At 39.2% G+C, this 24,735-nt stretch overlaps 1 protein-coding gene across 9 annotated transcripts; it reads right to left on the bottom strand.

The window, feature by feature from the left end:
* Positions 1-23,070, bottom strand: LOC123638257 (TBC1 domain family member 7). Of its 9 annotated transcripts, none has more exons than XM_045551743.1 (8): positions 22,863-23,070; positions 21,415-21,588; positions 20,363-20,443; positions 17,100-17,287; positions 10,565-10,702; positions 2,416-2,561; positions 1,243-1,372; positions 1-233 (listed from the first exon to the last, which is right to left on the bottom strand). In XM_045551743.1, the coding sequence occupies exons 2-8, from the start codon at positions 21,524-21,526 to the stop codon at positions 147-149; spliced, it is 882 nt and encodes a 293-aa protein (XP_045407699.1). In that variant the 5' UTR covers positions 21,527-21,588; positions 22,863-23,070; the 3' UTR covers positions 1-146. The 9 variants fall into 9 exon arrangements, with proteins under 9 accessions (XP_045407699.1, XP_045407697.1, XP_045407702.1 ...); XM_045551741.1 differs by having other exon boundaries at positions 21,415-21,534; XM_045551746.1 differs by having other exon boundaries at positions 22,911-23,070.
* Positions 23,071-24,735: the final 1,665 nt, after the last annotated feature.

Here is a 24,735-nt window from a genome sequence, read left to right as displayed (position 1 = left end):
TTTCAATTAAATAATTTTACTGGAAAAAAATTACACTTTGAGCACCAAAGCAGGACGGCTATTTTCAATCGGTTTAGTACATCATGTGCCCAAGAACAAAATGCTCAGGGTGGGCCTGGCAGACTGTTCACAACCATCGGGACCATTCAGGCTGAATGGACCGGGGTCCCACAGTGTTTGTGCCACAAGTCGATGGCCTTGCTCACGATCGCATCCGAGCTGTCCCGGGGAATCTGTGAACAAGCAAACGAGTCTTTGTGAAATTTCAGTGTTTACAACTTCAGTATCTTCCCTCGTTCACTGTGGCATAGAACTTATTTCCACGGGAGTCTTCAGAAAGTGACAGCATAAAAGCCTTGTTTCACATGCCACCCAAGAACACAGAAAGGAGCTCTGGTGTCAGGTGGCCTGGATTCAAATTCTGTACTACCCACTAACTGTGTGTCCCTGGGCAGGTTGCCTAAGCTACCTGGGTTTCAGATAGATCCCCATCTCTAAAATGGGGGAAATGATAGCCTAACTTCACAGAGCTGTTAACAGGCTAACATGAGATAACCCATGCAGAGTACTTAGCACAGGCCTGGCACTGTTAGCCACTCATTATTACAATGATGATGATTCATTTACTCAACACACATTCATTTAGTACTTATTATTTACTCGGCCACTGTTCAAATGTTAATACTGCCTATTAGAAAAAAGAATAGATTTGGGATCTTGTGAAAATCATTCAGGCATAAGACTCTAATTCTACTTCTTGCCTGGTAAAGGGTACTCTATAATACATAGGGAGGGAAAAGTTGATTTCTTTAGGGCTTTTTCAACACACACTAAGTTAATTAAGCACATTAACAAACCCAACTGGGATTACACCAGAGATGGTAACAGAAGTGAAAGGGCTTACAAAATCCTCCAAAACATCAGGATTCCTTTTTTGCACTAACAAAAATTACTCATCCTAAAGTGACAGATCTCACCTCTTCCTCTTACTGACATGCTTGCTAGTAGTTACATAGAAGGTAAGACTGTGGTCCCAAGTGGGCACACTAATGCAAGGGTCTCAGATCATCACCCTCCAAACTATAATCCACACACCAACTTTAAGACAAATTTTTCCAGGGGAAAAAAGTGCTCCTTATGATGTAAAAATATACCATATTATTTATCTGAAATAGGAAAATCTACCATCCTAAGATGATTTCATGTCTAGATTCAAAATCAAATCAAACAGAGCACACTTACATTTTCCAGAAACTTTGTTATCTTCTCTGCGCTGTTCAGTGCCATTACTTTTATTTTAAAGGTTAATAAAATTTCTACAGCTACAAAAACTAGGATCTTACAGGATCCACTTACAACTTTATCCCAAACCCTACAAAAATAAGGAGATATAATCAAATTACATGAGCTTGAAATTTATGTTTACCTAGACATCTCAAATTACAAAACAAAATCAAATTGCTGCTATTTTATGTATAAGTTTCAAAGAACTATTGTGAAATAATTATGAAAAACAACAATAAAATAGATAAGCCATTTGCAATCTATTCTAGACACAATCAACTTTAGAAGGAAAAAGGAAAGTTCACTAAAAATTGCTGCTCTGCTAGTTATCTACCAAATGCACATTCCTGCATGGTGCAAACCAGATATTCTGGGGGAAGAAAAAGAAAGTCCTAAACCAAAGTTTGTATTTTACTAATATGCTACAATGCTAATCATTGCATACTCAGAAACAACAACAAAAGAAGCATATGAAATGGCCTAAATTCAATTTCATTGCCAGTGACTCTGGGGACAGATTTCTTAAGCTTTTCTAAGGGCTTAAGGAGCCAGTTATTGATCTGCTCCACTCTAAAATAATTATTCTGATAATTCCTGTAACTCTTAAAAGTTGGTATTATACTCTTAGTTATGTATTATCTTATAATGTTCTCTGCGTATTGCCGTTTTTCTCAACTACATCATAAAATCTTGGCGAGATGGGGCTGGGACTCAGAAGTACCCATAACACAAGTCTCCCCTTGACTGCAGGAGCTGAGTTTCAATCTCCAATCTTTGACTGCCTTCAGATCCTTTAGAGATGTCACAATGAAACTAAGACATACCAAGATTTCTGCCAGATTAGGATCTACCACATTTGTGGGAAAGAGGAAATTATGCTTATATAAACTCCTGGAGATTGTCTGAGATGTGATTACATACAGCATGTAACACACTGAAGGTCTTCAATTTTTCTAATTGTATATTCAATAATAAGCAGGATCATGTGCTACTATGGGAGCTGCTGGAGAATTTAGCTTCAAATTCCCATATTGTTCTAAAGCAAATTTACATTCTGAGGGATGACCACACGAAAGGCCAGGATTCTTCTCTAACTCCAAGCCTTCACGTGTCTTCCAGAAAAATACTTGCCTCTGTAAACTGGATTCAGGCAAACATCCTGCGAAGCACCTCTTAAACCAGAGATCATAAGGAAGTTTAGACACTGCAGAACACGTCTTCAGATGACTCAGCAGTCTGCTATCTTCCAGATTCAAGTACTGTTCAAAAGCTTTTGGCTAAAGATGAAACAGGAAGAGAAATTACTCATTTCCTATGACATAACATCATCTGATATTGTACCCTATGATGAAAAAAATTTACACGCTGAATGCAAGGAAGTGCTAGAAAACAAAACTTCAGAATTACCCAAGTCACTTGAGAGACAGCAGTTTCCCAGGTTAGTACTAACTAAAGTAACAAACTGTCCAGGACTGAGGGGGTTCCCAGGACACAAGACTCTTTCAGTGCTAAAACTAGGAGAGTCTTGGGCAAAAAGGAACAGTTACTCACCCTAACACTAACTGCACTAACCAGATTCAACAGCCTAAGGCAAAAGTCTCAAGCAAAATTCAATTGCTCTGAGGAGCTAAGAAAGACCTATTATGTTACTGGTTGGTATAGAGTAGATTATATATACAAAGCGGAAAGAGGAAGGCTAAGACCAAGGAAATAGAGTGGGATTAGAGTGAAGACAGGGCATTAGAAAGAATGAGACAGAGATGGTGAAGAAGAGGGGCTGACCAGCCACTGACCACACACACACTGCCCTGTATTGAGCACCAGCGTGCACCAATGCCAAACCTGGGCTTCAGGACCCAGAAACATTTTCTCAGTAGAGGTGACATTTGAACTGACCTCTGAAGAATGGACAGGAGTTAGCCAGGCAAAGAGGGCTCCAGATATTAATTCAGGTTCCCCATCTTTTTCAGGGGATCTCTAACTTTTTTTCTGTTTATTCAACTTCCCTATACTACTCAACAGTTCCTAGAGCTTCTCAAGAACACTGCATACAACCTCCTAAACCAAGAGCATTTCTCCAAAGTATAAGTTCCCAAAAGGCTCCCGTCCTTTCACCTCTGGAACCCTATTCTAGAATTTTGGTTGGTTCTGCCAATGAAATATGTGTACTTTTTTCATAAAGTGACATGATTGAACACACACAGACACTTTTATATATGTCTCACAGCAAAGAAAATTTCATCCAAATGTCAATACAAGTAACAAACAACATATAGATGAATGAACATTTTAAAACTATTAGTCGTTTTCCTTTATCAGACTATAAACTCACTGAGGGCAGGGATTGTATCTGTTTTGTTCACTGTTAGTTCTCCAGTACCTAGAACATTATTTGGCATAGTAAGCATTCAATGTATAACTACTGAGTAAATGAATATTGTGAATTAATATGAAGCTTTGAAATACATTAATCAACATCTTGATAATTGCTCAATGTACATTTTTTGCCAATGTATTAATTTTTTCTAAATATCTTTTTCTGGTTTATAATATACCATTATAAGAAATCTTAAAAATACAGAAAAGAATAAAGAAGATATAAAGATCACTGATAATCACACTACCCAATGATAATTACTGGTAATATTTAGGCTGTAGAACACCCATTTGCTTTCCTGCATACATACACACACACTTTCCTGTCTTTTATTAGTTAGACTCATACTGAATACACAATTTAGTATTTTGCTTTTTGCACGCAACAAACTGTGGGCATTTTCCCAGGTTAATAAGCTTAAAGGGTTAATATCCCTAAACAGACAGCTTTTAAAAATAACAAAGAAAAAGCTAAGAACTCTATAGAAAAAAAAAAATGCACATGGGTCTTACCCATATGAAAAGATGCTAAACTTTGCTCATGTGATAATAATAAAATAAATGTAATTTAAAACTACATTGAGGTATCATTTCCTACCTATCAGAATGGCAAAAATCCAAAAGACTAACAACATACCATGTTGGCAAGGCTGTAGAGAAACGATCTATTGGGCAGGAGGATGCAAAAGAGTAGGAGCTAATATGAAGGAGATTTTGGCAATATCTAGCAAAATAATATACGCATTTACCCTTCAATCCAGCCAATATATTTCTAGGAAGTCCATCCCCAAAAATATATTGGCAAACATATGAAAAGATGTATGCACAAAAGCTGTTCATCTCTAACACCACGTACGATAGCTAAAGACGGGAAACATCCCAATGGCCAATAACAGAGAAAAGGTTGAACAAACTACATTCACAATAGATACTAATCTAAGAAAACTGTGTGAGAATATACATAAGAAAGTAGTCTGTAGCCATGAAAATGAATAAGGAGCATCTCTATATACTACCATGGCATGATCTCCAGCGCATATCAGGTAAAAACAGCAAGCTGGGAAAAAATTTGTATTTTATGCTACTGCTTAATTTAAGAAAGACGGTGAATTCACATATATATGTATTTATGTTTTTTAATGGAAGGAGATAATATTTACATTGTCTAACATCTTTCATTCTCAGCAAATTATAGATATGATTTATTATAAACATAATTACATTTTACTGTTAAACATTTAGGTTATTTTCAATATTTCCATCACCCCAAATTCTTACTTTATGGAGAAAATAAATCATATCTCATCAACAGAAGGCAAAACCTGACAAAAAAAGGACTTAACCACCCTGAGAAGAATTTATATTAAACTTAGGAAGAGGCTGCTAATAGTGCTTATTAAGGAAAAAACTCTCTTTAGGATAGCTTTAAAATCTTTTGGCAACAGCAATGAAAGAAAGCTCCCTTACTTTAATGACTTTCAGGGGTGGGGGACCTGCAGCCTCAGGGCCACATGTGGCCTTCCAGAGCCCCAAGTGCAGCCCCTTGACCGAATCCAAACTTCACAGGACAAATCCCTTTATTATTAAAAGGATTTCTTCTGCAAAATTTGGATACAGTCAAGAGGCCGTATGTGGCCCCCAGGCCACAGGTTCCCCAGAAGTCTTATATGCCACACAATTGAAGTTGGCCTCTATTCTCTGTGGCAATAAGAGGCCTTGTCAAAAAGTAGAATTTTGAAAAGCTGGTAAGGAAGGAAGCTCTGATGCAATCCTAGGAATCAGAGTACTACAGCATAATTAATACATCAGCCCTCAGGGGTACCCTTATCTTCTTTTGAAGCTTATCATTGGCCATCATATGCACTTTTCCCTAGAATTATAAAGCAACTTACACTTTGAAATAACAAATTTATGTGGTCAAACCACAAAAATATAAAAAGATGACAGACAAAATTATAGAAATTCTACTTTAACAAGCTAGGAAGAAGAGATCCACTATACAACAATAATAAAAAATTTTAAGGTTTAACTAAAGAGAAAAGTTTAAGCAAATTACTTGATGTCTAAATTAAACACCACCACAAAGAAAATTTAATTTTTCTTATGTATTCTGAAGAATGTTTTTGAAAACTTCATAACCACTCTAAAACCATGTGCTAGGCACTCTAATGCACATACTAAACTAAATCCCTTTTTTAAAGATGAGGAAATTAAGATTTAAGGGACATTAAGTATCGTGCTGATACTTAATTCATTTCTAAAAAGAAAAAACAAAGTTTAAGAATAGCCAAGCCATTTTTGAAAAAGAACAATAAAAGAGAATTTTTCCTATCAGCTATCAAAGTACAGTAGAAAGCTGTATTAAATAAAGCATGTAATACTGGCCCAGGAATAGACAAATAGCTCAATGGAAAAAAGAGTCCAGAAAGAGATACAAATATATATGGGAAATCCAGTATATGGTAACGTGGCAATTCGAATCTGTGAAAAAAAATGAACTAACAAAATAATGCAAGTGGTAGTTCTACTGCTTACTATTAGTGACTATGTGACCTTGGGCTTACTTAATTTCTCTGTGCTTCAGTTTCCTCATCTATAAAAACAGAAATAATATGCTTAAATGAAGTAGCTCACTAATAAAACAAATTCAGCACTGCCTGACATGAAGTATGTTCTCAATAACAGGTTCACCGGAGGGAGAAAGAGGAAGAGGAAGGATAGTGGTGAGCTGGCAGAAGTTGTGGTGTCGCAGGTAGGTATACAGGAGTGAAATCCAATGTGTGTCTGATGCCAATCACAAAGATAAATCCCTGACAAATTAAAGGGCTAAATTTTAAATGTTTAAACATTTTAAAAAGTTAGGAGAAAACAACAACAACAAAAAAACATGTTTTTTAAAAAAATCTTGGGGTTGGAAAGGCATCATTAACTAAGTAAGATACAAAAAAAAAAGCAAAAGAAAAGTGTTAAAAAATCCCATTGTACCAAAACTTAAAATCTTTGTACAACAAACAGGAAGAAAGTATCTTCAACATACATAACAGATAAGAATAAATATTCTGAGTACAGTCCACCCTCCATGTCCATGGGTTCTGTATGCAAGGATTCAACAAACTATGGGCCAGGCGCGGTGGCTCACACCTGTAATCCTAGCACTTGGGAGGCCGAGGCGGGTGGATTGTTTGAGTTCAGGGATTCGAGACCAGCCTGAGCAAGAGCGAGATGCCGTCTCTACTAAAAATAGAAATAAATTATCTGGACAACTAAAAATATATATACAAAAAATTAGCCGGGCATGGTGGCGCATGCCTGTAGTCTCAGCTACTCCGGAGGCTGAGGCAGTAGGATTGCTTAAGCCCAGGAGTTTGAGGTTGCTGTGAGCTAGGCTGACGCCACAGCACTTTAGCCAGGGCAAAAGAGTGAGACTCTGTCTCCAAAAAAAAATAAACTATGGATCAAAAATATTCTGGAAAAAAAAATGGGGGTTGTGTCTGCACTGAACATGTACAGACTTTTCTTTCTTGTCATTATTTTCTAAACAATACAGTGTAACAACTATTTATACAGCGTTTACAATGTATCAGGTATTATACGGTAATCCAGAGATGATTTAAAGTAGATGGGAAAATGTGCATAGGTTATACGCAAATACGATACCATTTTACAGAAAGGATGTGAGCATGCATGAATTTTGATATCTCTGGGGATCCTGGAACCAAACCTCTCCCATAGATACACAGGAGTGGGTGTATAACTTTTTTTTTTTTTTTTTTGAGACAGAGTGTCGCTTTGTTGCCCCAGCTAGAATGAGTGCCGTGGCGTCAGCCTAGCTCACAGCAACCTCAAACTCCTGGGCTTAAGCAATCCTACTGCCTCAGCCTCCCGAGTAGCTGGGACTACAGGCATGCGCCACCATGTCCGGCTAATTTTTTCTATATATATTTTTAGTTGGCCAGATAATTTCTTTCTATTTTTAGTAGAGACGGGGTCTCGCTGTTGCTCAGGCTGGTCTCAAACTCCTGACCTTGAGCGATCCACCTGCCTCGGCCTCCCAGAGGGCTAGAATTACAGTCGTGAGCCACCGTGCCCGGCCATCAATAACTCTTAACAAAGAAAAAAGCCAACAAAAATAACAGAGATGTGCAAAGCTGTTCAATTTCAGTAGAAATTGAGGATATGTAAATTAAGATGAGATACCACTTTCACCATCAAATGGACAAAAATTTAAGAGATTGATACTATCAAGTATTGGCAATGGGGTGGAAAACAGAAAATTTCATAATCTGTTTGGTGGGAACATAAATTGATATGGCCTTTGGATGAGCAACCCGGTAGTTTAAATTTTAAATACGTCAAAATAAGTAAATAAATTGATTTTAAACATGTCTCTCTTTCATTTGAGCAATTCCTTATAGGTACCAACCTTAGAAAAATACATATAAATACAAGTAGCACATACAAAGGCATGTTTACTGTTCGTATGGATCTGTTATACTTAAATATGGCAAATTCGTAACAGGAAAATACTATGAGTAAAGTTTAAAAAGAAGGTGGTTCTAAATGAATGACTCTCAACCCTAGCTATGTTTCAGAATTGCCTGGAGCTTTTAAAAAATTAGAATTCCAGGGCCTACCCTCAGACATTCTGATTTAATTGGTCTGGGTGGAGGAAAGGTGATGGTAATTTTTAAAAGTCCCAGGTGGTACTAATAGGAAGTCAGGACTGAAAACTAAGGAATTCTTCTGTACTGACTTGGAAAGTTCTCCAAGACATTAAGGCAAAAACAAAAACAAAAACAAAAACAAAAACAAAAACAGAACTGTAGGGCTGTATGTACAGTTTGATACTATTTATGTTTTTAAAAAATCATTTTACACATACATGTAAAAAGAGGCCAGAAGAATGCACACCAAGCTAATGAGAATGTTTATTTCTTAGAAAGAGAGGGTTGGGAGGATTGGGGGGGTTGGTACAGATCTAGGGAAACGTGGATTCATGTAGATTGCTTAATTTCTTTTGAAATCTTTTGAAATTCATCTATTACTTATGTTATAAAGAATGAATTTTTCAAACATAGCATAAACTATCAAAATGCTACTGACTTACTCCAATAAGAAAAGCTAATTAAACCGCAGTAAAATTGAGAGCTCCTGATTTAATTAGGCAACTGACATCATACTCCATATTTCATGCTTAATTTATTTTTACTGAAATCAACTAAGTGGATTGAATTTCAAAATCCTAAAAATCAAATTTTACTTATTTGAAAAATACAAAAACTACTCTCGCAAGTGTTCTTTGATGAAGCTGAAGGGTCTTGCCCACTGCCCCACTGATAACCAACTGCCATAGTCAGGGCAGTGATCCTCAGCGCTCATCCAGCGTCATCACTGCCCCTCACCTGACCCCACCCTGTACCAGTTGCCACTTTCAGTAGAATTTTCAAATGAAACAACTCAATAATTTAAGAAAAAAGATAAGATTCATTGTTGTAAACGAGATAAGGGAAACAACTAGAAAAAAGAGAATGGCCAAGGAAGAGCAGCTTACGCTATGAAGCAAGTGCCATTCAGTTCTCTGGATTTCCAAGCCAGGGTACGGCCGAGACAGTGGCTGCCTGCCTCACACCCACGTGCCCTTCCTCCCACACTTACAGAACCCCTGTTTTAACAGGAGATCACAATGTGCCAGGCTTTAAAAAAACAGTCTCCCAGCCTCCACGACAGACGGGGTGGCCAGGTGACACAGTCCTGGCCAGTAATACACAGTTGACCCTTGAACAACACGAGTTTGAATTATGCAGGTCCACTTAAACGTGGATTTTCTTCCACCTCTGCCACCCTGAGACAGCAAGACCAACCCCTCTTCTTCCTCCTCCTCCTCCACCTACTCAACGTGAAGATGTCAAGTATGAAACCTTTATGATGATCCACGTCCACTTAATGAACAGAAAATGTATTTTCTCTTCCTGATGATTTTCTTATGACATTTTCTTTTCTCTAGCTTACTTTATTGTAAGAAAATAGTATGTATTTAATGATACATATAACATATGTGTTAATCAACTTTTGCATCACTGGTAAGGCTTCCAGCCAACACAAGGCTATTAGTAAAGTTTTGGGAGAGTCAAAAGTTGTATGTGGACTTTTGACTACATAGGGGATGGGTACCTCTAACCCCTGTGTTGTTCAAAGGTCAACTGTATACGCAGAAGGAAAGCTGGCTAAAGAGTGACAGACTTAACTGGCTTGCCCCCTTTCCTCCACTGCTTTTTCCTCTGCCCTTCCCTTCCCTCCTGCCCAAAACACAAACATCATGGCTGCTGATCTAACAACCACCTTGCAAGCATGAGAGGAAGGATCATGCCCAAGGATATTGGAGCAAAATGACAGGAGTCCGGAGCACTGTCCACACCATGGCGCTGCAGCACCAGCTCTGGACTGCCTTACCTTTTGGCTTCTGGTTATATGGGAGAAAACAAAGTTTCTGTTATTTGGGCTTTCCATTATATACAAACTTAAGCCTTAACTAATGCAGAGGGATAATTCTAGATAGAGCCAGTGGATTCTAGACCAGGATAAGGAATACCATGGAACAGAGCTGGCAAACTATGGCCTGCAGCAGTGCAAATCCAGCCATGGCCATCCTTTTATGCATTGTCAATTGTTGCCTTTGTGCTACAACAGCAGAGTTGAGTGGTTGCAATAGACATCATCTGGCCCACCACGCTGGAAATATTTACTATCTGGCCTTTTACAGAAAACATTTGTGGAACTCTACTATAGAGGGTCCACTCATAATTGCTGCAGCACCAAGAGGCAAGAGTATTTCCTGAAGCCCCCCAATACCATTGCTCACTCCCCGATAGCCAAAAAAAAAACCAAAAAAACCACAATCCCTCACCAGCTGGGGTAAAAAATCCCGGTACTTGGTATTTAATTGGTTCACAAAGCATCGGATGATCCAGTAACAGTCAACACAATCTTCCACCATCTCCTCCATGGCTTTAGCAATGGCAAGAAACACTTCATCTTCTGGCTCCTGAAAGATTAATAATAAATCTCAACAGGAAGGCAGTAGAAAAGAGGAATACATATTTCTTCAATAAAAAATGAAACCTTACCCCCTAAATTTTGCAAAGGGTGTATTAATAAATCAAAGTGGGATCAAAAAGTGCAGAGTCCATCACCAAAGAGGAGAGCAAGCGGGGGATAAGGATGAGTAACTAGAATCAGTGTTGCCTATGGATGACCAGGTTTCAGGCTGACCATGCAGCGATTCTCTAACTTCTAACATGCAGCCCGTCACAGAGCCAACATAAATCACAAGCAAAGGCCCTGACTCTCACCACCCAAAAATGTCCTCAGTGCTAGATGAAAATTTCTTTCAAAAGGATGTAATAAACGCATAAACAGTAATCAGCAACATTGGTCAGTATTGTAATTTGCAAATACTGAAGGACTCCAAATTTCAAAGCATTCATGCATACCTTTAGAATGCTGTTCTATCTTTAAGCACCTAAAAAGTTAAAATGTCCCTAGAATCAGAATTTAAGGAATCAAAAGAATGGCATTTCTCAAACCTTGTGTCAATACTAAGAATGTGAAAGTAAACCCTCAAATAAATTTCAACGGAAAAATATTATATAAACTGGAACCTTATCTGAAAATCTATTTTGTTTGAAACACCATATTATATACAAAAAGATTTACGTTTTTATCTAGGATTTAACAGCTGAAAGATCTCGGTGTTAAAAAGAAACTTAAAAAGTATATTTCTATTCCCCTAAAAAGTCTTAAGTTAAATCAAAATTCCTATTGTAATAAAATATTTCATTCTTAGGCTTTCTTTCAACTTATCATTAACATTAATAACATATTGTATGAAATGTCAAGAATAACAGAGTTAGAATCACAGAAAGTAAATTCCCCCAAGCATTTTATTAATGTATCAGAGGAGGACAGAAAATAAGAAATGTAGGAAGAAAAGGGAAAGGAAAGTCTCTTTACTTGGACTCCCACACCGTACTGGGCAGTGTGCTCAGTGCCCCTGATTGTGACATGTCACTGACCGCTCTGGGCCACTCTGACAGGTCAAGGGAAGAGGACCCTGTCCTTCAGCCTCTACCTTCCTGGCCCTGTGCAGAGCACTGCCGCACACTCTTATTAACAGATAAAAAAAAAATAAGGCGAAGTGGGTGCTATGGTGTGAATGCTTATCTCCTCCAAAACTCATGTGGAAACTTAATCCTCAATGTGGCAGTATCGAGAGGTGGGGCCTTTAATAGGTGATTTGGTCATGTGGGCTCTGTCTTCATGAATGGATTAATCCATCCCTGGATTAATGGGTTAATGGATTACTGAGTTATCATGGGAGGGGAACCAGGGGCTTCATAAGAAAGGAAGAGAGACCAGAGCTGGCCTGTCAGCACGCTCGTGCCCCTTGACATGTGATGCTCTCCACCACCTCGGACTCTGTAGAGCAGCGGTCCCCAACCTTTTTGGCACCAGGGATCGGTGTCATGGAAGACAATTTTTCCACGGAAGGGTGGGGATGGTTTCAAGATGATTCAAGTGCAGTACATTTATTGCGCACTTTATTTCTACTGTTGTCACATTGTAATATATAAGGAAATAATTATACAACTCACCATAATGCAGAATCTAATGCTGCCACTGAGCTGACAGGCGGTGGAGCTCAGACAGTGATGCGAGCAATGCAGAGCGGCTGTAAATGCAGATGAAGCTCCGCTCGCTCACCTGCTGCTCACCTCCTGCTGTGTGGCCTGGTTCCTAAGGGGCCAGACCTGCACCAGTCCTCAGCAGAGGGATTGGGGAGCACAGCTGTAGAGAGGCCCCACCAGCAAGAAGTCTCTTACCAGGTGTAGCCCCTTGACCTTGGACTTCTTGGCCTCCAGAACCTTATGAAGTAAATCTTTTTCTTTATAAATTGCCCAGTTTCAGATATTCTGTCATAAGCAACTGAAAATAAACTAATATAGTGAGGCTTGGTGACGGGGCAGACATGCGGTGGCAGAGCCCAAACACCCAGACAGCATGTCTGCCCGACACTGCAGTAAAGGTGTCTGGTCTCAGAGCATGAACATACTGAGTAGGGGGTAAGGTGGAAACCATCACCCACCATTTAGATTTCTTGAACTAATAGATTAACCTAATTTAACATGTAATTTAAGAATTTGAGTAACTTCACTTTGCCAATAATAAATGAAATTTAAAGGAGATTGTTTAAATTATTCCAGTTATTTTTTAGGGACCTTCTCTCTCTCGATAGACTTAATAAAAGTGGATGGCCTTTATTATTTCTAAGTTATCTCAAAGGTCCATGGGTACCAGGTCATTAACTTAAAAAAACTAAAACACAAAAGAATAAGTTAATGCCAAATGTGCGATAAAATAATTTTGTAGACTAGCAAAGCTTTCAAGCAAATCCATGTTTGAACAATTCACTGTTTTAACCAAACACATAAAACCTTTAAAATATCTAGGGAGAACTGCAATAAAATAGCCAAAGCCCAAGAACTATAATCATTCCTTTGCCTGACCTCCTTCTCCTCCCCCTTTCTTCCCTTGACAAGCAATAAGCAGTCCAAGTAACTGGAGTGAGGAGTTTGCTAATGATGAAGTTAAAAAAGCAGTTTGAGGCCTGGGGCTGAGGCAGAGGAGGAAGTTAAGGCCAAGGGAGGTTGAGGATGAAGAGAGGTCAGGGCTGAGCAGTGGCCTGGGACCACAAGGAGACCAAGTGGGCCTGCAGGACAGGACCAGAGCTGGCTGGCAGTGCTGGTCACATACAGGGGAATGAGCAAAGAAGTGAATGGACTGAGGATAATGGGAGCCTTTTCATACTTGTAACTGTCAGAGAAGGGAACTGTAAATGTGCAAAGGGTATAGGCTAGAATGAACTTGGGATACTGGATTGGAACTAGAGTAATTAGCGTGAACTCAGGGTTTGTACTACACAGAGATAAACTGATATATAAAAATATATAGATGTGCATGTATCCAGACATATATTTCCTAGCTCTGCCTGCCGAGAGGACCTAGAGGCAATGACAGCCCATGAACAATGAGCATATCTAGTGCTTGGTTCTGGGTTCTAGAAACCACACTCAATTCCAAAAATAAATGGCTGATTCCAGGGCTGCAGTATGGAAAGTGCAGGATGAGCCTGAACCATCTTGTGCCAGAAAGTCAGGAAACATTCAAAATGATAGACACTTGTCAAAAAGACACAGGCATCACCTGGAAGGGGCCCCCACTGGCCAAATCTGGAACAATCTGTACATCAAAAGAAATAACAGTAATAATGAATTATAGGCCACTGAATAAAAAAGGAATCCATAAACTCACATTGATATAAATCAATAAATGAGGGAGAAGAGAAAACTCTTCCTTACAGAAGAATGCCAACCAACAAATGCAGAAGGAATGAAGGAGTCAGAAAATCACCAGTGGGCAACCAGCACAGTAAAAATTGTTTCAGGCGAGAGTCATTAGTGGATGGATATTTCTAAGTCTCAAAGCACCTCCCCACAAGTTACTTACTAATCACAAAGAGGAAAACAGTAATCTTAACAGTGGAGAAACCCAGCAGACACCACCTTAATCAAGTGATCAGCGTTAACAGCAACAGTAACGAGTATCATACTTCCATGGTATTCTCGCCAATAATGCATGACCAGATTTTAACCAATGAGGAAGTATCAGACAAACCCAGATTGTTTGGCCAGCACTCTTCAAAAGTATCAAGGTCATGAAAGACAAAGAAGGACTAAGGAACTGTTCCAGATTAAAGAAGACTAAAACATGGCAACTAAATGTAACGTGTGGTTTGGGATTAGATCCTAGATCAGAAGAAGGACATCAGAGGGACGTCAGCAAATTTCCAATAAGGTCTAAAGATTAGGTCTTAGTATTCTATCAATGCTAATTTTCTGGTTTTAATCATTATATTATGGTTATGTAAGGTATAATATTTGAGGATGTTGGGTGAAAAATGATAGACAAATGAAAAGTATATAGGAAAGTATACAGGAAAGTACATACTGATATATATATAGTATATACTGAAAGTATATAGGAGCACTGTACTATTTTTTGCAAATTTTTCCTTTTTCTTTTTTCCTAGGAATACAGTGGCACAATTCTAGCTTACTGCAGCCTCAAACCCCTGGGCTCAAGCGATCCTTCTGCCTCAGCCTCCCAAGTAGCTGGGACTACAGGCATGTGCCACCATGCCTGGCTAATTTTTCTATTTTTTTATAGAGACAGCATGTCACTATGTTGCCCAAGCTGGTCTCAAACTCCTGGCTTCAAGTGATCCTCCCCCCTACACCTCCCAAAGTGCTGGGATTATAGTCGTGAGCCACTGTGCCCAGACCTGCAACTTTTTTCTATGTTCAAGATTATTTAAAAACGAAAAGTTAAAACACAAAAATTTTTTAGAAATCATCAAATGGTAAAACTCATGGGTAAAATTTAATAAGGAATAGAATATTTACACGGTAGTTTTAAAGTGTGTCCCCACAAAGGGAAATAATAATTACAAAGGGAAAATAATAACTTTCCAGTGGAAAATCCCAGCAGACACCACCCTCACCAAGTGATCAAAGTTAACACTGTCTCTCATGGGACAAATGCACACTATGTGCCTCCAGATATGATACACTGAGAAGAACACAGCGTCACCTATGTGGTACCCCTGCCAAAAATGAATAACGTGGATCCTATCAGGAGGAAGCACCAGAAAAACCTAAATTGAGAGGCTTTCTACAAAATAACTAACATCCCTCAAAAATGTCAAGAGCATGAAAGATTAAACATAGACAAATGGTCCCAGAGTGAAGGAGACTAAAGCAACCTGATAACTCAATGCAATCCCTAATTCAGGATCAAATCCTCACCTAGAACTTTGATTATTTATTTGTGATAAAGAGCATTATTGAGACTACTGATCAAATCTGAATGGAGCCTACAGTTTAGATGTTAATATTGTATCAATGTTAACTTCTTGGTTTTGATGACTGTTCTGTGGTTACCCACAGGGGTGTCCTTATTTTAGGAAGTATACACTGAAAGAATCTAAGGTAATGGGGCATCTTATTCTCAAATAGTTTAGAAAAAAAATGTGTACATATATAGGAAAACTGACAAAGCAAATATCATAGAATGTTGACAACTGGGAAAATCTGGGTAAAGGGTATATGGGAAATCTTGGTAATATTATTGCAACTTTTCTGGAAATTTGAAATTTTTAAACTTTTTAAAAAACAAAAAAATAAGAATAGATTCGGTCAGAATGCGTGGGGGCCCTTTGTGAGGCTGAAGTGAGAGGATCACTTGAGGCCCAGAGTTTGAGACCAGCCTGGACAACACAGCAAGACCCTGTCTCTAGAAAAAAAAATACCATAATAAGTTTAAAAGAATGGAAATCATACAATGTCTGCTCTTAGACCACAGTGGTATTACACTAGAAATCAAAAGATAACTGGGAAATCCCAAAATGCATGGGGATTAAGCAACACACTTCTAAATAACATATGGGTCAAAGAAAACATTTAAAATTTCAAGAGAAATTTTTAAAACACTTCAAATTAAATGAAAATAAAAACACAACTTATCAAGATTTGTGGGATGCAAAGAAAAGAAGCTTAGAGGGAAATGTATAGCACTGAATGCATATATAGGAGAAGATGAAAGATCTAAAACTAATCATCTAAGTTTCTACCTTTGGAACCTAGAAAAAGAAGAGCAAATAAATTCAAAGTAAGTAAAAGAAAAGTTACAATATTTTTAAGGGAATAAAAACACAGTAAAAGTTATAGCAACTGGATTTTTCAAATGAATATTGTTAGCTTAATAGTTCTCGGAACAAAGAAGTACCCAAAATAAACACGAAAAACACAACACCCCCAAACAGTATCCTTGCTTAAGGACATGCAAAGGTGACTGCCCCATGAAATGGGGAGATACTGATCTTTCAGAAATGATCAGTCAACGGCAAACTAAAGCAAGGCAACTGCATTTTAAAAATAAAGTTGTACTGTTTATTTCAGAGTTGGTAAAATCATGGGTATTTGATGTTCTCAGCACAAAAACATATGTTGTTGAGGTGATGCCTGTGGTCACTAGCTTCACTGACATATTCTACAATGTACACATAGACCAGAACATCACATTGTAACCCACAAATACACCCAATTATTACCATTATATATGAATTAAAAATAAGTTGGAAAATTAAAATTAAAAAAAAGACTGTGCAGGGCCATGGATGCCAGGTAAAGACGCACTGCTTCTATTCTATTGACAATGGAGAGAGAGCCACCAAAGTTTCTACAGTAAAACACGATGCAGTCAAAGCCTGGCAAGATGGGAGAGTCAAGACTTGAGCTAAGTGTCAAGCAACAGTGACCACTAACCAGTGGAAAAGAGGGACTTCGAGGTAACTTCCCAGACTCCAGCTGATACATCCGGAGATAGACTTCGACCTGGGGCGTGGCATCACTGACAAAGCGAATGACTTTCAGAGCATGAAGCACATCAGAGTACTGGTCCTTGCGATACCTCATCACCTTGGCATGGGATTCATGGTGAGGAGGCAGGATCCCTACACAGAGAACCAGGGGAAAAAGGGCAAAAAAACTGAGACATCAACCCCTCCTCTACTAAAGAAACTCCTGTGAGAAACAGCCCATCACAATTAGATTAGCATTCACACAAATATTTAATTACCATAGAGTCTCTTTTAGAAATTCTTACTATAAATCAATCTGTAACATTGAATACTATCAATATTTGAATGGTGATACATCATTGATATTAAAGAGGAATGAAGTGGCATCACAAAAACCCTTGAATAGGTATGCCATGTACATTCAAGATAATAACTGCATCAATTATAATAATGGCTTAACTCAATTTATGGCTGTCAGCCTCAGGCTACCTTTAGCTCCAAAAGGCCTCTAGTCTTTGCATGTGGCCCCTACATCTCAGAATCACCAACAACTCATTGAAGGCTTCTCTTCCCTGACAGTTAAAACTTGCTCACAAAGTATCCTATCCTCATGGCCACACAATGAAGTCACTCACTGTACACGACATTTCTATGACATTTTAAGCTCATTAACCCATTTAAATATGGTGTCACATCTTTTTTACAAACAAGTGGCTTTCAGAAAACATACTGGAAAGACCACTGGACAGGCCATCAGTAACCCTGGGTTCTAATCTCAAACCTGACAATATCAGGGCCCTCACAAATATGTTAGTCTCTCTGGACATGTGTTTCCTCAGATGACAGAGGTAGGAAATGGTAGAGACAAGCATTTCACTAAATGTTCTCTGCAGAATGCTAGCCCCAAGAGTCTCCATGAGAAAAGGATAGCATCGTCAGATTTCGGAAATGGTGACAATGAATTTCCAAGGCTCTAAGTTATACTATAAATAAAACATGTTACTTCATTTACTCCAGCTTCATTAAGCTTAATGAAGCTGTACAGACGGACAGCATCTGGAGCAAAGGTCCTGGGTTTCAATTCTAGCTCTATAACTAACAGGCTAGGTGACCTTTAGCAATTTACCTGATCTTCCTATGTCTCAACTTCCCCATCTGAAAAATGGGAATAACAACACCTAATCTTACACAGCTGTTGTGATGAGTAAACAAATCAATACACAGAAAGCACTCAGCAAAGGACCTGTATACACTACACTAGTATTAACAGAAGTGTTAGCTAGTACATTTGACTATGATTCCCTCTTTGGTGCAAACCACCACAGATCCAGTATGCTAAAGAACACCCTGGCAAACAATAGATGAGCTCAAAAGTCTCTAGCTAACATGATACCACATTAATTTTAGAATCAAAACTTGCTTAAATGTTCTTTTTCCTGACATAAATCTCTACTCACCTTAGTTATGGCTTGTGTGCCAGGCTTCCAGAAAAGCCAAGGGAACACACTAAAGTGTCTTCCACATCTGGGCTAACACAGATTAAATGGCTGTGGTTGAACTTTCATCACACTACTAGAGTCAGCATACAGCTTCCCATGTTAAACTTTAAACCTGTTCTCTAAGAGTAGGTCCTAAAAAGTCCCTTTCTGATATTCACCTAAAACGGAAGCAGGCATCCCTGAGTAATCAAAAGAATGTGCTAAGAAGAGTCAGGCTGTATCCCACACAGTGTGATAGCTATAAATTTCCAGTGTCTTACGACTACCTCAAAAAATAACAGCAACTTACGTGATAAAAAAAGGTAAGAAAAATAGAGGTGATGAACAAGTCAGATAGGCCTTAGCACTCAGGAGGTGCCGCAAAGCACAACTGCTCATCACCTGCTATCCACTGGAGTTATTAATGAGACACAGTACTTCCCAGCAGAAATAGACACTGTTGACATTACCACATAAAATGCAACCCTGGAAGGCATTTATTTTGATGGCCACTGAAAATAGTAAGATTTAAGAAAAAAATGTCCTGGGGAAAACTAAAGCAGTTGTCAACACTTCTCTAAATCTTAAGTGCATGAAGAATGCCAAGATGCACAACAAAATAGCCATTGTGCAGTGCTTTCTAGTATAGCTTGTCCCTTGCTGCCTCCATATGATAAAACATAATCAGATTCAGGACTGCAAACTTCTCAAGTCCTGAAACATACTACATTTTGGAAAAAAAATGAGGTCCACAATCTACCCTACCTTTAAATGAGTCCTACAACTTACACTCAAATCCTAGCTCTGCCTCACACAGGCTATAAGGCCTTAGGCAAGTTACTTGGCTTCACAGAATCTTTTTCCCCATCTATAAAATTAGCATATTGATACCTACCTCACGGGGGAATTCCAGGATTACTCTATATAATTAATGTAAACTACTCAGCCTAGTGTCAGGCATACAAGGATCCCCAATAAACAGCAGTAGTAGTTCACATTCCTCATAGAGTTTCATCCTCATCACTATCCTACAGCTAATTTTTTGAAAAATTTAAGAAAGTACACAAGGGTGGTAATCGATAGGCATTATATGCTTCAGCAGGCTCAACGATGATAGGGAAAAAAAATCTTGGACTCAAAAGGGATGCTGCCAGTTACTTGTGGCACCTGATTCACGTTTTCCACAGAAACTAAGCAAGATCAGTTTTCCTCCTCATTCAGAAAATGAGGTCCACCATCTCGCCACTGGAATTTATTCACACTTCCAGGGAGTGAAAATGCTCCAATCCTTTTTTGACTCTGATGGCGCTCATTAGGAAGTTATACCTCTACAGCTGAGAATCAAATTTAGGGCTAAAACCTAGGAGTAATTTAGCTCAATAGCTTTATCTTATACATGCAAAAAATGAGCCCTCGAGGGGCCTTCCTCCAGGTTACCCAGCTGAGGGCAAAGCCTAGACCAGTTCTTTCTCTCAGTCCAATGCGCTTCCCACACCTTGTCTGAGGAACACATTATTTCCTCTTCTATCATTAATATACTAACACCCCTACGGTAAAACTTAATAAACTGCTGCTGAAGTCAGCTTCTTAAAGGATTTCATAGTGAGCAGAAATTGAGTCACATGAGGAAGACCCAATATTCAGTAAAGGGCCTAAACAAATCCTCCTTTTTTTCTGACTGGTAAGATGACAAATGATCCCCTTATTCAATATTTTTGTAGATAAATCTTCCATATCCTGAGTCTCATACCTAAAAGCACCTTCCATACCAATGCACGGTACATGGACGGGAGAGGGAACCTCTGACTAAAAGTACAAAGTTTCTCAACATCTAGAGGAAGAAAAAAACAATTAGTTAGAAGCTTTTCATGCTGATCACAGTATGTAAAAGCGCATTTCATTTCTTAAAACTGAAAGTATAGATAAGACATTTCTTCAGGGGAAGTCTACCTTATGGTCAGCAAACTAAGGAAAGACAAAACTAATATGATTTGTAGCCCAGGTCTACTGCCAACCAAGTTATTTAAAAACAATTAATATTTTACAGCACAGAATATGGATTTCACATGTATTACTACATTCCCTGTAACATTAGCAGTAGTTACTATAGGATTTATTTCATTTAATCTACATTGCAAGCCTGTTGGGTAGTTATTGTTCTAAAGGTGCAGAAAATGAAGCTCAAAGCAGTTAAATGACTTGACCAAGTCAAAATAGCTAGGACGTGGCATAGTCAGCCCTCAAATCCCCACATTTTCCAATAATTACACTTAGTTCCCTGATCCTCAATGCCTCTACTTACCAAAGGAGAATAGTAATACCAGACATACTAAAGCATAGACTATATAGTGAGGATCAAAGATCAGGTGGGAAATGTTTATGGCTCAGTTTATTTTACTTTGGTTAACAACAGATCTTACTATTTTTGGCTTAAAATAAACTAAAATATCAATATACAATGCAGTCTTAGTATTTACATAAAGAAAATCATGACCAGAGTTATTGCAAGTTTACTAAGAAGCTATAATGACACATCTGGAAATAAATTTAAAAAAATACAGGCTTAATAAAAGAAAAAATATTACTGAATTCCTAAGTGGCCTTTCAAAACTTTCTGACTCTCAGTGAAACATAAATTGAAAATCTATACCTTTTCTCAAAATATACCATTCTGCTGTCATCATATCCCTAAAAAATAGAGCAAGTAACAAATACCTCTGGATGTCTCTTAAGGTGATATTTACTCCAGAACATCCAAGATGACTGAGAAGCAATGAGCTTAATTAAACTTATAAAACTCACCCAGGCGATCATCTTTTAGGAGAATTTCTAATGATTTCTTTTCTTCAACTCCACGAAACCCCACTTTCTCATAATATACTGAACGAAAGTTTCTCTGAGAGTCCTCAGTCATGTTTCATTCTTGGAGGGAAGAGGGAGAGAGAAAGGGAGAGAAGGAAGAGGAAAAAAGTGAGCCTAGAAACAAAGAATAAAGCATGAGAAACATTTTTAATGATTTTCTTCACTTTTTCAATAAATCTGATATGCCTAATAAACTGCCCTTATAGGACTCAACATTAAATCTCTTCTTTTACACAACTCTAGACTACTTCACCTGTGCACCTTGGCCAAAACCCAAGAAGATGTAAGTCAAAAGTCCTCTGAGCTGCTCAAATAGATGCAACAATATTTACGCATTAGGATTCCTACTTACAAGGGTGCCAGGCACAATGGAACTCTGTAGTCATTATAAATGTGCAAAGAAAAAAAATAGAGAAATGGGAAGCAGTGCAAAAAAATGTCATGCAAATGGGGTTACCAAACAGTATATGCTATGATTCTATTTTTGTTTTTACAAATATTATGCTTTAAAAAATCAAAACTGTATTCCAAAATGTTAGCAATGGTTATCTTTAGGTAGTAGGATTCCAGATACTTTTCTTTCTTTTGTTTTGTGTTTTCCAAAATGGGCATTTTGTAAAAGGAAAAATTAATTTATATAAAAGTAAAAAGCCACAAGTCCTTCACTTATTTTTCTTTTAAACACAATTCTATCAAATGTAGTTGTCAAAATTCAAAATCCACAACAGATAAATGGCATTCAATAATAACCAGAAGAGGGTAAGGAACATAGCCGGTTGACAGTGACAACAGAGTTGAAGACAGGAGCACGATTTAAAATTTGGCATGAGAACTCAAAAAGCTCAGTGGTCTCAGATTCTTTCACAATAACCCTCATAATATTGACTATAAATCAAGAAAAGATGAAATTAGGTTGGCATTTCAAGAGCAGAAAAGAAGTAATGTATTTTCCCAAAAGTATCATTGCACTGCCTCGCTCAAATGCTTAGTGTCAGTGCAAAAGAGAGTAGATTCTTAGGTATTAAAAAATCCTAAGACGTCCCCAGTGACCAGGGGAGGGTTTTTTCCTTATTGAAAAGACACCCTCTGAACCGATTCAGACACAGTAAAGACTAGGATTCGTTCAGGAAAAGGAATTCTTAAGGACGCTCAGGTTTCAGGACCAGATGTTTAAAAAAAATTTTTTTTTTTGAAGCATTAAAACCCAAAACGAGTTTGGGAATTTTTTAAAAAGCATCCAAACATCTGCACAGCAATACGGTCCCTTGTCGTCTAAGGACACTCATTCTTAGATTGCACCATTATTGCAAAGGAGTCCTCCTGGAGGAAATACTGTAAATTCTATCTCCTGCCTATGAGCGTCCACTTGACGGGAAAAGTAAAAACACCTTGGTCCAAGACCCCAGGTCCTCTTCTCCTTATTGTGTATGCTTCACCTCTAGTAGCGGAAACACACCCGGGTCGAGACTAAGCGGTCCGGGGGAGGCAGAAGCAGCCAGGCCGGGTGCGCCGACCGACCGGCGGGCAGGCGGGCGCCGTGGAGGTGCGACCGCGCGAGGGCGGCTCCTCTAGCTGGGACGGAGGACGCGGGACACCCTCGCGCGCCCGGCCGGCCCGGGAGCCAGAACCCTCCCGCTGCCGCCGCCGGAGCCGCCGGACGTGACGTCAGCTCTAGGTTGAGCGAGCGCGTGCGCAGAGGGCGTACGCGTGCGCAGAAGCTCCACCCACACGCCGGGCCGTAGGGCCTCGGGCGCTGAGAACGCGACGTGGGAAAGCGCAGGGCGCTCCCCGGGGCCGGTTTCTCCAGCCGCAAGGCGGATTTTCTCCGTGCATCCCGCCCCCAGCACCGGCCTCCATCGTTCCCCCCACACCCATTCCAGGCGTAGAGAATGTCGTGACCACTTGCCCCCGCAGTCCTGGCGGTGCATGCCTGGGCTGCTCTACTTTCTCTCGCCCTTGGGCCTCCTGCTTGCAGGAACCGCCAAGGCCTGGGGCTGTACCTCTAAAGCTACCTCTGGTGGAGGACCCGGACTTTGCTTTTATTTTCTTGTTTAACCCCCCGTGTGTATGTGAAAATAAATGAAGGCCATCCCAAGGGGAAAAATAAAGGCTATTTATTCAGAGCTTGCTATAGCAGGGAGTCAACCTCCACCACTTGCATTTTTGGCTGCGACTCAAAGGCAGGCGGGGAGAGGGGAAGCTGTAGAGTGGGACACGGAGAGGCCCCAGCTGGGCGTTGCTGCGGGCTGCGGGTGCGGAAGCTGAGGCTGCTAACTGTCCTGGGTGTCAAAGAAAAAATCCAAGCTCTAGAGTAATTTAAAGAGGTTTATTCTAAGCCGAATGTATGTGTACGACTGGCTGCGCCCGCAGGGGCACAAATTCTCAAGAGGTCTTGAAGTGGCCGGATTACAGTTTGGTTTTATGCATTCGAAGAGACAGGAATTATAGGTAAAATCATAAATTAACTCGTGGAAGGTATACCTTGGTTTGGTTGAAAAGGCAGGACATCTAGAAGCAGAAGTTTATAAGTCATAGGTGGGTTTTAGGGATTCTTCGGTTGGCAGATGGTTGAAAGCATTAAGCCTTGTCTAAAGATCTGGAGTCAGTAGAAAGGGATGCCTGAGTTAAGATTAAGGGGGTCTTCTGTATCCCCTGTGATGCTATAGCGGAATCAGGTTGGGAAGTAAACTGCATGATATCGGGTTAATAAAACCCATTTAGTGGGATTTTATTGTTTCTAGGCATGACTCACCAGGCGTCTTAGAAAGGAATTTGGACAAAGGAAAAAACGTCAGAGTTCAGTCATCATAGGGGATTGGTTAGGACAGCATATTTGCCTTTTTCTTGTTGGTCCTAAGTCAGAAGGAAGGGCAAAAATTAGGGAAGCTATCAGTTATTACTCAAGACCTGGCCATTTGGGGCAAATTGTTACAGAAGTTACTTTTCAACTTTCTGGACTGTTACTTGAGACATCAATCTAGCTTGCTGCAAATCTGACTGTAGCAGGCTGGCTTCCTGGGTTGGTTGCAGTAGATAAGGGGCTGGTTTTCTGGGCATCTTGTTGCAGCCTGTGGATTGGAGTTCTGTTTTTATATATGGTCAGACCATTATCTCTGCATATGTATCCTCTCACGCAAAACACTATAAAAACTAAGAGAAAAAGGAAGTGAAAAAAATTACATTAAATACAAGCACCAATTTGGTCTAACAGACATGAAGTTACTCTTTAAAATGGCTGTTAAAGCTTATAAACACTTTCCA

This window comes from Lemur catta, chromosome 5 (genome assembly GCF_020740605.2).
Source record: "Lemur catta isolate mLemCat1 chromosome 5, mLemCat1.pri, whole genome shotgun sequence".
NCBI lineage: Eukaryota > Metazoa > Chordata > Mammalia > Primates > Lemuridae > Lemur > Lemur catta.
Note: the sequence above shows the minus strand (reverse complement) of the source record. Positions and strands in the feature narration are given on the sequence as shown.

What these genes read in the sequence shown, in the direction of transcription:
- LOC123638257 (XM_045551743.1), bottom strand. Translation starts at nt 21,526, where the DNA reads ATGACTGAGGACTCTCAGAGAAACTTTCGTTCAGTATATTATGAGAAA. An exon ending in CCTAAAAGATGATCGCCTGG is followed by an intron (nt 20,444 to 21,414) that starts GTGAGTTTTATA and finishes TTCTTCCTCTAG; the next exon opens with ATGTTGAGAAACTTTGTACT. An exon ending in GGGATTTTTTACCCCAGCTG is followed by an intron (nt 2,562 to 10,564) that starts GTGAGGGATTGT and finishes TTTCATCTTTAG; the next exon opens with CCAAAAGCTTTTGAACAGTA.